The following is a 14297-nucleotide window of genomic DNA, read 5'->3' on the forward strand; positions in this document are numbered from 1 at the left end:
CAGTACTAGTGACAGATGCAGCCTGCTTATTAGGCATTTCACCTGAATTCGGTGCTCTGGGTTTACAAGCCCACAAAGACCTTTGAGCAGCAGACCACGTTTTCTACCGTCTTGCAGGTCCTCTTATGTAGTGGTGTCTTGGACAAGTGCACTGGCTTAGAGCCCTGCCCCGTTCCATGTACATGAGCACGACCTCGTTTCTGTAGAGTCTGCCTGCTTTTGGCATTCACTCGAAAAGGCAGTCGGCAAATTTTTTGAGGATGAAGAGGTTTTCACTAAGAAAAAGTCCCGTTCATGATGCTGCTGAAAAAATATCCTTTTATTTGGCCTTAAACTGAAAATTGTGTGAATACAAGGAATCTGTCTCAGGCACCTAAGACCATACAGTAGGACAGATAAAAATAATTGTACTTAAAACATAAAATCCACCATTCCATGAGTAAACAAAGAGCAATGCAATGAAGAGCAGGCATTAAGAATTCATGTGACAGTACTGTGAAATGTAGAAAATCTGTGATTACATGCACAATAAACGAGAGAGAAAATACATAGCACTGACAAATGGTATTTAAACTCAAAACTTTATCTCAAGGACCGTCAGCAAGCGGCCAGTGCATTAGGAAAGAAATCTTACCTCGGGTCAGAGGCTACTTTGCAAAAGAAGGTCCCAAGTCCTCAGTTCAGTGACAGAGAACACTAGTTTATTGTCACTAACGTGATACTGTTTGTATAAAAGGTGACTGCATGTTAAGACTAAATGCTTTTGATGTATTTGAGCAAACACTTATCTCTCTTAATACAGATTGTCTTGTTCTGTAGAAGGCGAATGAGTGTATCTACTAGGTCTGTTGCCAAGCTGTGCACTCGGAGCTTTTCCCAGCTCATTTCTCCTGGCTTTCCTCCCCTCCAGCATTTCTTCAGTCACTATAGCCTATTGAAAGGATGAAAACCACACTGTCCCTATGTCCTACCTGTTATTTCCAAAGATACCACATAGATTCTCTACCTTAAATTACGTCAAACATTACCTTTTGCTATTTAAAATGTGAAACTCCAGTAAAAGAATTAAGTGGTAGTCTAGTCTGAGATACCACAATAAGATATCAGGTTTGTACATGAAGAATGAATTTCTAGCCTTGTCATCTTTGGGAAGATGTCTATTATTTCTGTGTTTCACCCAAATAAAGGTGGTTTATACTTAAGACTCACCTTAACTCATGTCCCAACCCTCCTGTAACAACAAGGCTAGGTTCTCCAGTGAAGAATCCCTCCTACATACTATCTCAGCATCTAAGTCCGTGATTATTGGCGTTTATTGATTTTTACAGTGACAAGGCCCACTTGATGATTTCCTGTGCTTTACAGACTAATAACCATTGCTTGGTTTTGAACCCAGTAATTAGTATCTGGCTGAAACAGTGTTTCCTACCCTCCACATCTCAAGCCCAATGGAGAGCAATGGGAATAGATGGATTTGTGAATGTATTGAATAACGAAGAGAAAGCTATTGGAAAAACATCTTGCTTTTCTAGCCTCCATGCACATTGGACAGAGCCTTGGGACGAGAAGAAAGTGGGGAAAGGGACTGAATTGAAGGCCACTGGCATCCCAGACTGTCTTTCCATCTCCAAGTGACTCAGATATTTTAGATGCATGAAAAGTGGCTCACCCACAAGGTGCAAGTCTTTAAGAAATTCTCTGTGTGCTCCCACTGGCTTCAGCTTCTGAGACACCAGTTCACTTTCTTCCTCATTTCAGCTGCAGCAACCTGCCTCCCCAAATCTGAAATTCAAACCCTGCTGCTGCTATCAAACTATTCAAGCCACCCTCCTGCATTAGGCTTGCTGTAAGCAATGAAGCAGTGAGATGCTTTTCTTTAAGCATCATTTTCTTTTGGTCTTTTTAGAATCCATATAGAAGTATGATACTTAATTTAAAGCTTGCCAGGCTGAAATCATTGAGGAAACAAGACAAAAAATCCTCCCCAAAATGTGTCCAAACCGATCTCCGATGTAAAGCAAGGAGAGCACTGGACAGGGATCTGATATTTGCCTGGCCCCTGCCACTGATTCACTGCAATGCTTTCTGCGAGTCAGCCGTTGTGCATCAATGTGCTTATTGATGGAGGAAAAACAGAATTTATTGCCTTTCACAGAGTTGTCCTGAGCCTTACTAAGCACCGCTTGTGCAAATCTTTGGATGAAAGGAATCATAAGAGTTCTAAGCTCTTAATATATATTACTTATTGTACTTTAAAACAAATGTCATCACACTAGGTAGGAATTAACGTTCCAAAGGCCATAGGGTGGGTACCTTTTCATTCACATATATATAAAAGTCATCAAGTGACCTGCCTCACAGGAAGACTGACAGAAGACAGGTGAGTCTCAATTCACTCCTAGAATATTTATTTAGAGCCAGGAGCTTTGGGTTTGATTTGATATAGCCTTTTGTCAATATGGTGACTGCTATACTGTTTCTACCCAAGGCCTGCAATGATTTTTGTGATGGGAGGGGAAAAAAAAAAGGCTGAAAACTTGAAACTTGATAAGCTGGCAATATTTCCTGCATGTGGAAACAGCTACAGCCTGTAGCTTTCGATAGGGCCCTGTATGGATTTGCCATTGAATTCATAGGTCAAGCTATATTGATCCAGGCTTGCAAATACTTGGTGTTAGTGTTAGAGCTCAGACCTGCTGCACGTACCCAGCTCTGGCCATGGGTGTTTGCTGGCCTGGATAAGCTCACTCAGGATGAGGGAATCTTTCCAATGACATCAGTGGACTATTTACATTTCTGCATCCATGCAGTCTGGTTTGCAGTAGAAATGCAGGCTAGGAAAAAGGTCATACATTATTAAAATCAATAAGGCATTTTCAAGTGTTAACAGCATTGTGTGACGATTGCCTACAAGACTCGTGGCATGTTTTGTGTTTGAAACCCTTGTGGGGAAAAAAACATTTGTAAGCTGTAAAAATTGCTCAGTTTAAATGCATTCACCAGCAAGGCAAGTATGGTCAATGTTTTTTGCAGTTGATAGCTATCATCTGATGACATTTCGGAATTTTATTAATTTGCACAACAGATGCATTTATTACTAAAGTGATTATCTGCCACTATTGCATACAGAGATTAACACAACAGTATTATTTCTCCAGATAAATCTTGGAGTTGCCTTGCATGCTCTTAGCAGAGAATTAAGGGTCATATTGTTGATTTTTGAAAACATGTTTTTCCAAAAGCCAAGAAAAAATCCCATTGCTTTTTGAACAGAGAGACAAGGGACGTGTGCACTCTGTAGCACATTCAACTTCAAACATCTATATAATTAAAGCAGAAGTGCTGTATCTTGTCATTGTAAAGACATGCTATGGGTGTTCAGGAGGGGCCCCTGTGAGCAAGGCACTACGTGAGCAAGCAATCCAAAGGGACAGGGGCTAAAAAATTCCCTGCTGGCCCAGGCTGCCGATGGGGACCTCCCTGCTCCTGAGCTCCCCAGGCTTGGCCCTTCCCTCTCGACATGCTGGCGTAGTGACACAGAGATGGAAGAGACATTCTGCCGCGGGAGAAGCCTGTGTCCCCCAGACAAGGGGGAAACAAGAAGCAGATGGGGCTCCCATCACTTGCTTCTCCTCCCATCACAACTCTCTGAAACTGGCAGCTGCATCCCATGCAGGAGGTGAGGCGGGGGACTGTGCTGTGGAGAGGGTGCCTCTGGTCCCCTACCCTTCTTCAGCTAATGCCATCCCATGTCTGGTGTCTTGGGGTGGGAGCTTTGGGCGTGCAAGCCTTGCTAGAGGGCTGTTGAAAATCAGCACTGATTTATTCATGTTTTGCAGACTGCTGTGTTTCCAGGTCTCCTGAGGCAGCTGAGGAGAGCTGTCACCATGATCCCCACACTGCTCTTGCTGTGCCTTATGGCCCTTGTTGGTGAGCCAGGGTTTGGGTTTGGGTTGCTGTTGAGAGTGCCCCAGGAGCTGTTTGCAGAGGGACTGCAGAGAGGGGTGCAGTCAAGCCTGAGGTCCCCTCTCTGTGTGGCGTTGTCCTCGGCTGCTTGCCACCAATGTATATCCTTCAAACCAGCACATCTGGATTATGGGTCTGACACCAAAAGGGAGTCACAGACATACCTCCTCTTGATTTTCCCAGCTAACCTTATCTGATGTCTCTGCCTATTCAGAAATGGTCTCACAGATGTGGGAAGCTGTTTGACGGAGGCTACTCGTTCCTCAGTTACTGAGGAAGCAGGGTAATTTGTCCAGGCTGAGGCAAGCACTCTCCTGAATGAATTCCTCGCTAAGTTACAGAGGGAGACAGGAGAAGCTCCCAGCCAGGGTGCTCAGGTACTGCCAGCCATCGCCCAAGGGGTCCTGGACATTGGGAGGCGTTGAATGGGAAGAGCCTTCTGAAATAAATGCAGAGGCTGTGGTTCCCCTCTTCCCCACACCAGCCTTTAGACCTAACAGGGCAGATGCCTATTCACCTGAATTGTCGTTAGATTCATTCACTTCAACCTTTTCAACTAGAAAAGAACAAATTTCTGTTCTCTAGCTTTCTTTGATAACATTACTGATGGAGAGCAATGCCAACCACACACAAGGTGCTGTGGATTATAGGTCTGGATGAATCCCTCACGCTTGACTTGTATGCACTTGCAGCACGCTGTACAGCATTGCTCTGAGATCTTACGTGTTCAAACACCTCCATTTAATTTTCCAGCTCCATCCATGAGCTACAGTTGCTATGGTGACATAAGTGCTCTTCAAGCGCCTCCAGTCTCCTGTACAGCCGTAAGAGCCTCAGACTGTGGTAGGTACCATTCATTGCTTGATTTGTCAACCTGTTTGTACCTGACAGTGATGCTTTGCCTTCTGTCTGCTCTTGCCTAATTAAATGCAGAATAGCTATTCAATTAGCCAAAAGGGAGAAAGCAAAACCTGCTGGCAGAGAAAGCAAAAGCCACTTGGCAGGTACTATGAAGCCTCCAGCCCTGGTGGGAAGTGAGAGGACAAACTTCAGGTTGCATAGTCAAGATCCTCAGCCTCTAAACAAAGGGAAATGGCACAACTCCTTTTCAGTTAGAACAGCTTCTTCATCAGCCAGGACTTTAGTATCAGCATCTTCACAAAACCCCAGGGCCTGTCTGCTCAAAAGGGAAGATGCACAGAGCCAGGTCCTGAGTGCTGGCGTGTCAGCTGAGCTGGCCAGCGGTGACCTGCCAGAGACACAATGCGCAGGGGGAAGGTCCCAGGTGTGTAACCACCCTACCTCTGGGTGACCTGTTTTCGGTAATTCCTTCCTATTTGCCTCTTTCTTGCCCTGTGTTACTGTCCCTTGTAACCACACAGCCGACTACATTGAGTTCTTACTGCTGAGACATCCAGGGACTTAGCCACGTACCTCAGATGCAGGCACCTCCAGGACAGACACCAGACCGCTTGTGCCCAAGCATGGATCTGAACCTATTTGCTTGTTTCTGTTCCAAAGCTACTTTAAAAAAACCCTGCCTTTCTATACACAAACTAACCACATAGCTGTTACTGCAGTTTGGCTGGTCAGTAGTAAAGCATCTCTGGATTTTTTCAAATGCAACTTGAAATTTCACTTTCCTGACTCCAGAGCCACATTTCCAGCGGTGTGGCAGCAGAAGAGAACCACAAATGCACGGTCCCACCTCCTGAGGAGCTGCCCTCTTCCCCTCGTCATCCTTGGGTGCTGGCACAGCAGCTCCCCAGCCACAGCCAGAGCCGATAGGGCTGTGCTGGCTCTTCAAGTGCCACTGCCCAACTCAGTGTAGCTGCATTTTCTTCAAAACTTGAGTTACTCCTTTGATACACGTGCTCAAGGGGAAAGCGAGGGTTCTGGGTGGAGGGTGTGTAAGGCTGCCTTTTCCTGTGCCACAGGACTTGCCACAATACGGAGGTCTGCTGAGGCAGACGTCATCCGCCTGAGGAGGTATGAGGTCCCAATTAAAAGAGTAGCCAGAAACCTGTGCTTGGACCCAGCGCTCATCGCTGCCCTCATCTCGCAGGAGAGCCGTGTTGGCCTGCTCCTGAACAACGGCTGGGACCAGGAACGGCAGAAGTATGGCTTGATGCAGGTATGTCAGGATGATAACTACGAGTAATAGAATGCTAGTGTGGTGTATATCCCAGGGCCTTGCCTTAGCAAATGACTGTTCTGTGTTTGAGACAGAACTTCAGTGTGTTCCCTCCACATCAAAGGTCCTGCATGACTGCTGTCCTGTATAAGGTCACAACAGTGAATCACAGACTGGGACTCTGAAGAAGGGGGAAAGCTACAGTGGTTGTTATGTTCAGAGGGAAACCTATTTTCTTGGTTGACTTTTCTAGCTTGACGGGCAGCAATACCACCCTTTTGGATTGTGGGATAGTGAAGAACACATAAATCAGTGCTCAACTATCCTGGTTCTTGCAATTAATGAAGTACGGGCAAGGCATCCTACCTGGACGTGGGACCAGCAGCTGAGAGGTACGTGATGGGCTACGTACTAGAAAGGGATACGCTGAGTGATGGGAGTGCTGTGCATTTGTTGGTGTCACTTTTAAGGGAAAAAGCGCATCAATCTGGCACATTTTACGGCCTCTCTTACCAAAACAAGCCCCAGAGTGTTCTAGTTTAAAAGAAGCAACCCTGAAAGAGCAGACCAAGACATTTGAATATAGATGCAGACTCTCAACTCAAAGCACTGTCTACAGGGCCACCGTGTTTCTGCCTGCAGAAGAAAGTCTGTGGTGGGATACCAAGCTCCTTGGCAGCTTTGCTGTGTAGGAAGCAGCAGGAAACCAGCCCTGCCTGGGAGCTGCTGCAGTGGCATGGAGGCGCCCATGCAGGGCTGGGCGAAGGTGCTAGGCACAGCCTCAGCAGGTTGCTCCTTGACTTCAGTGACAAATGCCCATGGAGGGACACTACACTGAGTGGCTGGGCCACTGCTGGTGAATGGCCAGATCCAAGACCTCCTTAAATTCCCTGGAAGAGGTTTTGTGCTCAGGTCTCAAGTTATCCTCTTATCTGTTCATCTTACAAGTGAACTGGCTGACAGGTGGATAGATCAGATAGAAACCAACCAACCAAAAGCCACTGGGAAAGGCAGAAATTGAGGCACTGCAACACAACCGGCTTATTGTGGCAGGCTGTTAAGTTGTGTCAAGGAAGCTTGGGATCCAGGTTTGCTTGTAGTCCATGTTATTTGCATGCCGGTTTGTTCACCCTATGATATTTCATAATCTCCCATCCTTGCTCCGCCGCTGCCTTTTTAGATTACACCTTTTTCTGGGACCCGTATGCCATTCCCACCTGCACTTGGAGAGGGTCACGGGTTCCTTCGCTATAGAAATAAGGATTTTCCAAAATCAGTCACTTTCCAACAATAATGCAGAATTGGCCATTTCCCAAGCACTTGTGTAGGTTTGGTGACATGCATGGCCTTTTTGGCTAGGAATTTTTACATTTAAATCTCTATTTCTTACTTAGAAGACTGTAATGACTCCTTCTTAACTCTTCCCAGGGGGAATCTGCACCTACCGTGCAAAAATGGGCAACATCCAGGTCTACGAGGAAGACCCATGCAACAGGGACAACTACTATGTCAACAGCGTGATTAGGCGAGCCCAGTATTTCAAAAGACACGGGTTCTAGCTCAGAAACCTGCACCGCAACCAAGCCTCTCCTTCACACAAACTAGCCCAGTAGTGATCGTAGCACCCAGAGCAGTTCCTCGGGTCTCTTGGCAGGACCAGTGCTGGTGGCAATGGCAACAGCACCTTGCTTGCTCCAGCAAACACCAGCTCCCCACTTGCCGGTGGGCAAGCTCGGCACTGCCTTCCAGGGGACCCACGGGGATGAGACACCACAAGCTCTGGGCCTTTGAGAGGCAGATGGGGACAGACCAGCAGTGTTCAAGTGTCGGGTGAGGAAGGTGCCTCTTCCTGGTCGCAGCTGAACCCAGGGCTGTTCGTGCATCCCCCAGGCCTGGGCATTGGCTGTGCTCTTCCCACCTCCTCCATGCACCTCCTTCCCTTTCCCTGGCTGGCGGGGGGATGAAGCCCCAAGTTAGAGTCTTTCTACCCCCTGATTGCGCTGGCTACAGGGCAATGAAGAAACTTCTCACCAAGCCTTTGGTCTCTGCGCTAGCTGTGGATCCCTGCGGCCAGCTTTGTGGGGGACAATGCCAAACCTGCTTCTGTTAGTCTCCTGAGCCCTGGAGCCCATGGCCGTGATGGGGCTGGAGACCTCTTCAGGGTGAAAAGCAGCCTCACACAGGGGAAATCCTCTATATGGGACATACTGCAAGCGCCACAGCAGGCATGCAAAACACCTTTCTGTTAGAGAGCAGCCCTCTGAGCAGGAGCTGGCCCCAACCATACCCACCCCAGCTGCTGTACCACAACAACGGTGTTAGTAAAAAAACCCCACAACCTTTCCTGCTTTAGCTTTGGCACCTTTATGCTGGGTTTCCTCCAAGTTTAAAAGCGATTCAGCATCTGTCCCTCTGCCAGGAATCCCAGCTTCTAATTAGCAGTGAATTAGCTCTGGGTTTATAAGCTCTGTTTGGAAGCGTTCTTCGATGTGGATGGGTCTGGGTGCAAATCTAGGTTTACTGAGAATAATACTGAGAATAAGAGAGAAAATAAAGATAAAAGTCAAATCCCAATCTTTTTTTCTTTTTTTTTTTTTTTCTTTCAATTTCACAGGACCCAGTGGGCAGCAACCTGCAATTTGAGTAAATAATCCAATTTGATACTCTTGGAATGGGCTTAAAACTCAATTTGAAAACAGGGAGAGGGAAATGGTGCTGCAGACTGGGGTGGGTGAGCGTAGCTGGGCTGGGAGGCAGGGCACGAGGCAGCCTGGCCGCTGCCCCCAAACCTGTGAACAGGAGGATCAGCGCATTCACATTTAGCCTTTTGAACAACCATTTTGGAGGCATCAGGGCACTTTTCTGCCAGCTGCCGATGCAGAAGCGATGTGCCTGTCAGGCCCTCCCTGGCAGCACGGGGCTGTGCTGCACGTGTGCCAGGGCTGCCACGCAGGGTCAGTGCAGGCAGCGTGACGTGAGAGCTGGTTTGCAGACAGCTTTTGCAGGAGGAGCAATTTTAATGTTCCTTGTCTCGTCAGTCACTCATCTGCTCACTGTTGCGGCAAGGACTGTGCATGATTAATGTATTTGCAAGCAAACTCATTTTATCACCTCTGGAGACCAGAGAGAGCTCTAGGATTTCTCTTACGTTACTGGTTTTTGTTTTTTAAGACTACAGAAAACAATTCAGTGTTGAGCAGCCACAGGTATTAAACTATATATTATTTGGTCTTCAGCGCATTCTGCACTATATTAAGATAATTTTAGTAAAATCATTACTTTTAAATAGAAATTCATGAAACATATCATGTGGTTTGATCCCTTCTACTTGAGATAGCTTATGTAAAATCCATAGATTGAAGTCTTTGGTGCATTATGTTATATAAATCTCTATGTTATACAAACCTCTTATGTAAAATCTATGAATGCATTTTTGGTAGATCAGTATAAACTTCAAATAGAGCAGGGAATCTCATTGCTGCCTACATGCATGATTTTTTTTTTCCAAGTTTGGAGGTGAACAAGAGTGGAGCTTTCTTTGGTTCCCTTCAAGTCACCCTTAATTGCTGCCAGCAAGCTCCCTGTCATCACTACTGGTGCTGCCATCCCTCTGCAGATCTGTGAGCTCCTCAGGAGTCCAATTTCTGCATGCATTACCTATGAAGGTGCTGCTTCACGTTATGGTAGCAACACCCAAGGGCCTGCAGACCTGCCTTGCGGCTCGTGTAGCATTGCCACAAAGGATTACGTCTTTTTTAGAGGCTATTTAAAAATCCTGATTATGAGACTTCCATATTTGCAAGTATTATTTTAGGGTATCAGCACTTTGTAGTGAACAAGGAAAATCTCTGTAGAAACTGAGTTGAAATATAATTACTTGATAAATTGGCAGGAAGGAGTAAATAATTAAGGGAAGTTTAACACTGGCACACTGCCTTAAGATTTAAGCAAAGGCTTTCTCAGAAAACAGTGAGTTCATCCCCTCCAATCTTTTCCTGGTCATAGAATCGTAGAATCCAGTGAGAACTGAACTAGTTGATGCCAAGGGAAGGGGGAAGGGGGAAAAACCAGAAGAGGGAAAATCCCATCTGGGGATTTATCTTTGTCATAGCACTGTATATGAAGCACCTAGGGGAATTCTCCTGTCAGCTGTTCGGCTGTCCTCATCAGTGAGGCTTGGCTACAGTGTCTGAGTCTGTTGCAAGAACAAAAATGTGCTCAGGAGGATTGCAACTCAAATGGAAGGTACAGCCTATACAAAACAAGGATTTTTTTTTTTTATTATTTTATTTTTTTTTTTTTTAGAAAAAAGAAAGTGGCCACAGTTAGGATGTTCTAATATGCAAAAGAAATGGAGGGCCATGACCCATGTCCTTCCCCTCGAGGGTAAGGCAAGGAGCAAGAGTTTGGCAGCAGGTTTGTGTTGGGTACTTCAGAAAACTTTCAGGGTAATGAAGCAATGCAACATTCACTGGCCGTTTTAAAGAATAAACGAGACCAAAAAGTAAAAGTAGCTGTATGTCACGCTGTTGTAGGGCAGGGAAATGCAATAGGTGTTGTTTAAGGACCTTTCCAGGCTAACATCGCTGCATCAGAATTAGCAGTCAGCAAACTGAAAAGACAACATATTACAGACAGGGAAAAAACCCCTTCTCTCTCAGGGTCCTGTGCTTTGGTTTTACAACCAATGTCAGTATTGGGGAATACTTTTAAATGCGCATCTTACAATAAACAGCAAACGTGAGGTGGCGAGCTTTCTCTCATTGACTTACTAAGCTACAGGTGGTACGGACCGATCCCCCCACGGCTCAGTCAGGGATCTGTCTGAAGTCCAGGGCTGTAACGACCGGCTTTCAAAAACACCAGGCAGAGGCAGCAACCAAACAACTTGTTTCAGCAGTAACTGAAGCAGTAGGAAAACACTGCCAAAAACAAGTGCCCGTGGGCCAGAGCCGTAAGCCATGTGAGTGAACAGATTGCTCTGATGACTGACTCTGAACGCTGGAGTTGGATCATTCTGAGCCACATGTCCATGCCTCTCTCCAAGGCGTGCAGAAAACAAAGGGAAATGCCACCACAGCAACGCAGTGCTGAATAACAGTTTGCTCTGCTTCCTTACTCACTGAAAAAGTGGGCTGGGATTTCCCTGCCAGCAATCTGTTCACAGGACGGTGCTTCTCTGGTGGTTGCCCTGGGCACACTCAGAACATTACTCCAAAATATAAGGATCATCTTACGGGGTTTCCTTCCTGATCAAAGCAACCTCATGTTATATCCAGGCCAAAAAGGGCAATACTGGCCCTGCTCTGAACGAGGTGTCAGGTGAATATGAGAAATGCTGTGTGGGTCATACCGGTGGTCGGTCACCCCTGAAGTCTGTCTCTAGCAGCAGCAGCAGGAGATGCTGGCTGGGGAGGACACATGGGCTTGGCTGCTTTCTGCAATCCGTTTTCCTCCTATGGCCCAGCATCCCCAGCTGTTTGACAGGGGTGGCAGGAGACGCATCCACCCTCTGTCTGGTGGTGTTGTCCATGAATCCATCCAGTCACTTTGTGAACATGCTGGTGCTGTGGGCCTCCACAGCCTCCTGGGTGGCAAAGCCATGGCAAACTTGGTAATGCTAGTTTGAATCTTCATAAAATTATTTTTGAAGACCCAGCTACGCTTTACCCACTGGCCTTTATTCACATATTCACTGACACCACCCCAAAAGACCATCAGGAGCCAAGGTAGGCTCCTTATGGGAGCTGGGCTGACTCTCTCCCAGCTGACCAGGTTTATCCATCACCTCAGTGATCTTATCTTTAATGTACACTCTCCTATATTGCCTGTGGTCCCAAGGACCCCTCTGGGGTCAGTGCCACAATCAGGGGTGGTGACACTGGCACCCACCAGCATGCCGGCACTGATGCTCCAGTACTTACTTACTATTTACACTGAATTAATCAGGCCGCTATCAACTGTCCCAGGGTGGGAACCTCCCCACAGCCTCCACAGTAAAGACTGGCACAAAGGCTATGCAGGACTACTAAGGCTTTGTCAGCCCCGAGTGTCCCTTTCATGCCTTTTTACCAAGCAGTCCTGACCCTAGCTGCTCTTGATATCTTTGAAGACCTTTTGTCAACAGTCTGAGTATCCTTTGCAAGGTACTCTCCAAACTTTTTCAGTCCTTTTCTTTGTTTACATCTATAAAACACATGCTCCTGTGTTTTATGTCAATTTATCACCAATTGTCATATGGACAAGTTTTCCATTTCCTGCATAGCAGCCTTTTCCATATGGCAGTCACTGTCACTTCTCCTTTGAGGGGACAACATTTTCTTTTTTTTTTTTGAGCAGTCTCCAAGATGTTTGCAGGTGTCTTTGGTTTGGGGCTGCTCACTTTTGATGGAGGCTGTTGGTGTTAATGCTTGCCTCAGTTTATTCAATTGTCTTCTTTGAAACCGAATAATCTTATACTGGATGCACATGGCCTGATTTTTCCCATTTCAGTGTTAAAAGCGATCATGTTGTAGGATCGCAGCCTCAGAGCAACTGAAACCCTTGTACCACTCTCTAGCATTTCTTTCTGTGGGTTCCCAGACCAGTTCTTCCTGGAAGCAGGGATTTATTGCAATCTCATCCTGACGAGGCATTGATCTAGCCTATACGCAGGCTTCCACTCCTACAACCATCCTGTATTCATGGCTTCTCTGGTCTCACTGACCACTTTCATTATCGTCATAAAGGGCCAATAGTACAGTCCTACTACAGCATTTTTATTGGTAGTGACTGGGACTCCCACCCACAGGTTTTTAGGGTGCTTCTCTTTTCCTGTAATATTTTTATGCTGTTACATTTATCCTTCACATATGGCATCACTCCTCCACCTCTGCATCCTACTCTGTCATTCCTATGAGGCTGTTAGTGCTGTATTTCACTGGTTTTCTAGCCTCCACCAAGTCTCTGAGATGCCCGCTATCTCAGGGTTGTCACTTGGCACCAGGCATTTGGGTTCTTCTCGCTTGTTTTTGAATCCTCTAGCAACTGTGCAGAAGCAATTCTTAAGTTTGCTCTTGCTTCATTGCTTAATATTGCGCATGCCGAACACTTACTACTTTTTTCTCTCTGTTTTGTCTTTCCCATTTATTGTGAGCGTGCTGTTTATTTCCCTCCTGGGTTTTTTTCAGAGGTAAACTGAATGTCAGCTATGTCCACCTTGTAGACCACTTCGGTCCATATCACGTAGTTCTCTGCATGTCAGCTTTCCCCTGCCTCTAGTGGAAATGCTCCTCTACAAGCTCTTTAATTTCCAGTGCCACAGCCTGGCTGCGTTACAGCTCAGGTGCAGCCTGCTCCTTCTAGGCTGCTCCTCTTATCCATGAAGTTTCACCAGTTCCTCATATGCCTCAACCATCTACAAGGACACGGTGCAGCCCTGGGATCAGGGACCTGCTCCTAGCACAGGAGCTCCCAGCACCCAGAGCATCCCACCACCTGCTAGGTGATCTCCCACAGCTTAAATGGGCTTAATTACTTTGGGAAGCTTCTATCAGCCCAGTTTCCCCCCTGAAGGCATAACTAGGATCATTAATTTCTTACCCGCCCAGTTTCTCCCCTGAAGGCATAACTAGGATCATAAATTTCTTACCCTGCTCTTATTTAGCTAATTAGCAATAGAGGAGAAACGTTCAAGAGCATGAAACAACCCACACAGTGGGGATATAGCTGACTTGACTCTCCTGTGCCTTCACCCTGCGAGCTGCCCTACTGCAGCCCTCCACTTTCCAGAAACACTTTGGAACTTTCCAGAACTGGAGAGGTTTCTTGCTGCAAGAAGAAAATTTGTTCCATTTCTGTCCTTTAAATCAGGTTTTATTTTATAAAATCCCTGCCTATGCAGCCACACCTCAGTTGATTCAGATTAAGGAACTGACAGAGCTGAAGAGGGGTCTGGATATGTGCATGGTTACAGAAATCAGGAGTATAGATTCCTGTCATAATAATAAAAATCCTGGCAGCATATTTTTTTTACCTTTTGCTTAGAAGCGGAGACAATCTCTAACAGGACACGGCTGCGTGCTTGAGCCACAAGGGCCATACAGGGGGGCAGATTATCCCACAGACGTCTGCCTTGAAACATTTAATTGCTGGAGGCTGTTCTTCCCTCCTGCCAGACACAGGAGAGAGGGGTAAAAAGTAATTGGTACTGGATCTG

The 14297-nt window shown here is 46.3% G+C and overlaps 1 protein-coding gene across 2 annotated transcripts; it reads left to right on the top strand.

The window, feature by feature from the left end:
• LOC102053658 (lysozyme g-like) lies at positions 1-9230 on the top strand. Of its 2 annotated transcripts, XM_055703250.1 has the most exons (5): positions 1-3930; positions 4720-4809; positions 5904-6100; positions 6354-6492; positions 7529-9230. In XM_055703250.1, exons 1-5 carry the CDS (start codon positions 3888-3890, stop codon positions 7657-7659), a joined length of 600 nt encoding a protein of 199 aa, XP_055559225.1. In that variant the 5' UTR covers positions 1-3887; the 3' UTR covers positions 7660-9230. The 2 variants fall into 2 exon arrangements, with proteins under 2 accessions (XP_055559225.1, XP_014140107.2); XM_014284632.3 differs by having other exon boundaries at positions 1-4809.
• Positions 9231-14297: the final 5067 nt, after the last annotated feature.

Source organism: Falco cherrug, chromosome 2, assembly GCF_023634085.1.
Source record: "Falco cherrug isolate bFalChe1 chromosome 2, bFalChe1.pri, whole genome shotgun sequence".
Classification (NCBI taxonomy): Eukaryota; Metazoa; Chordata; class Aves; order Falconiformes; family Falconidae; genus Falco; species Falco cherrug.

Coding starts and splice junctions, on each gene's coding strand:
- LOC102053658 (XM_014284632.3), top strand. CDS start 4,623: ATGAATCCCTCACGCTTGACTTGTATGCACTTGCAGCACGCTGTACAG. Junction 4,810..5,903: donor CGTAAGAGCCTCAGACTGTG/GTAGGTACCATT, acceptor CCTGTGCCACAG/GACTTGCCACAATACGGAGG. Junction 6,493..7,528: donor GTGGGACCAGCAGCTGAGAG/GTACGTGATGGG, acceptor AACTCTTCCCAG/GGGGAATCTGCACCTACCGT.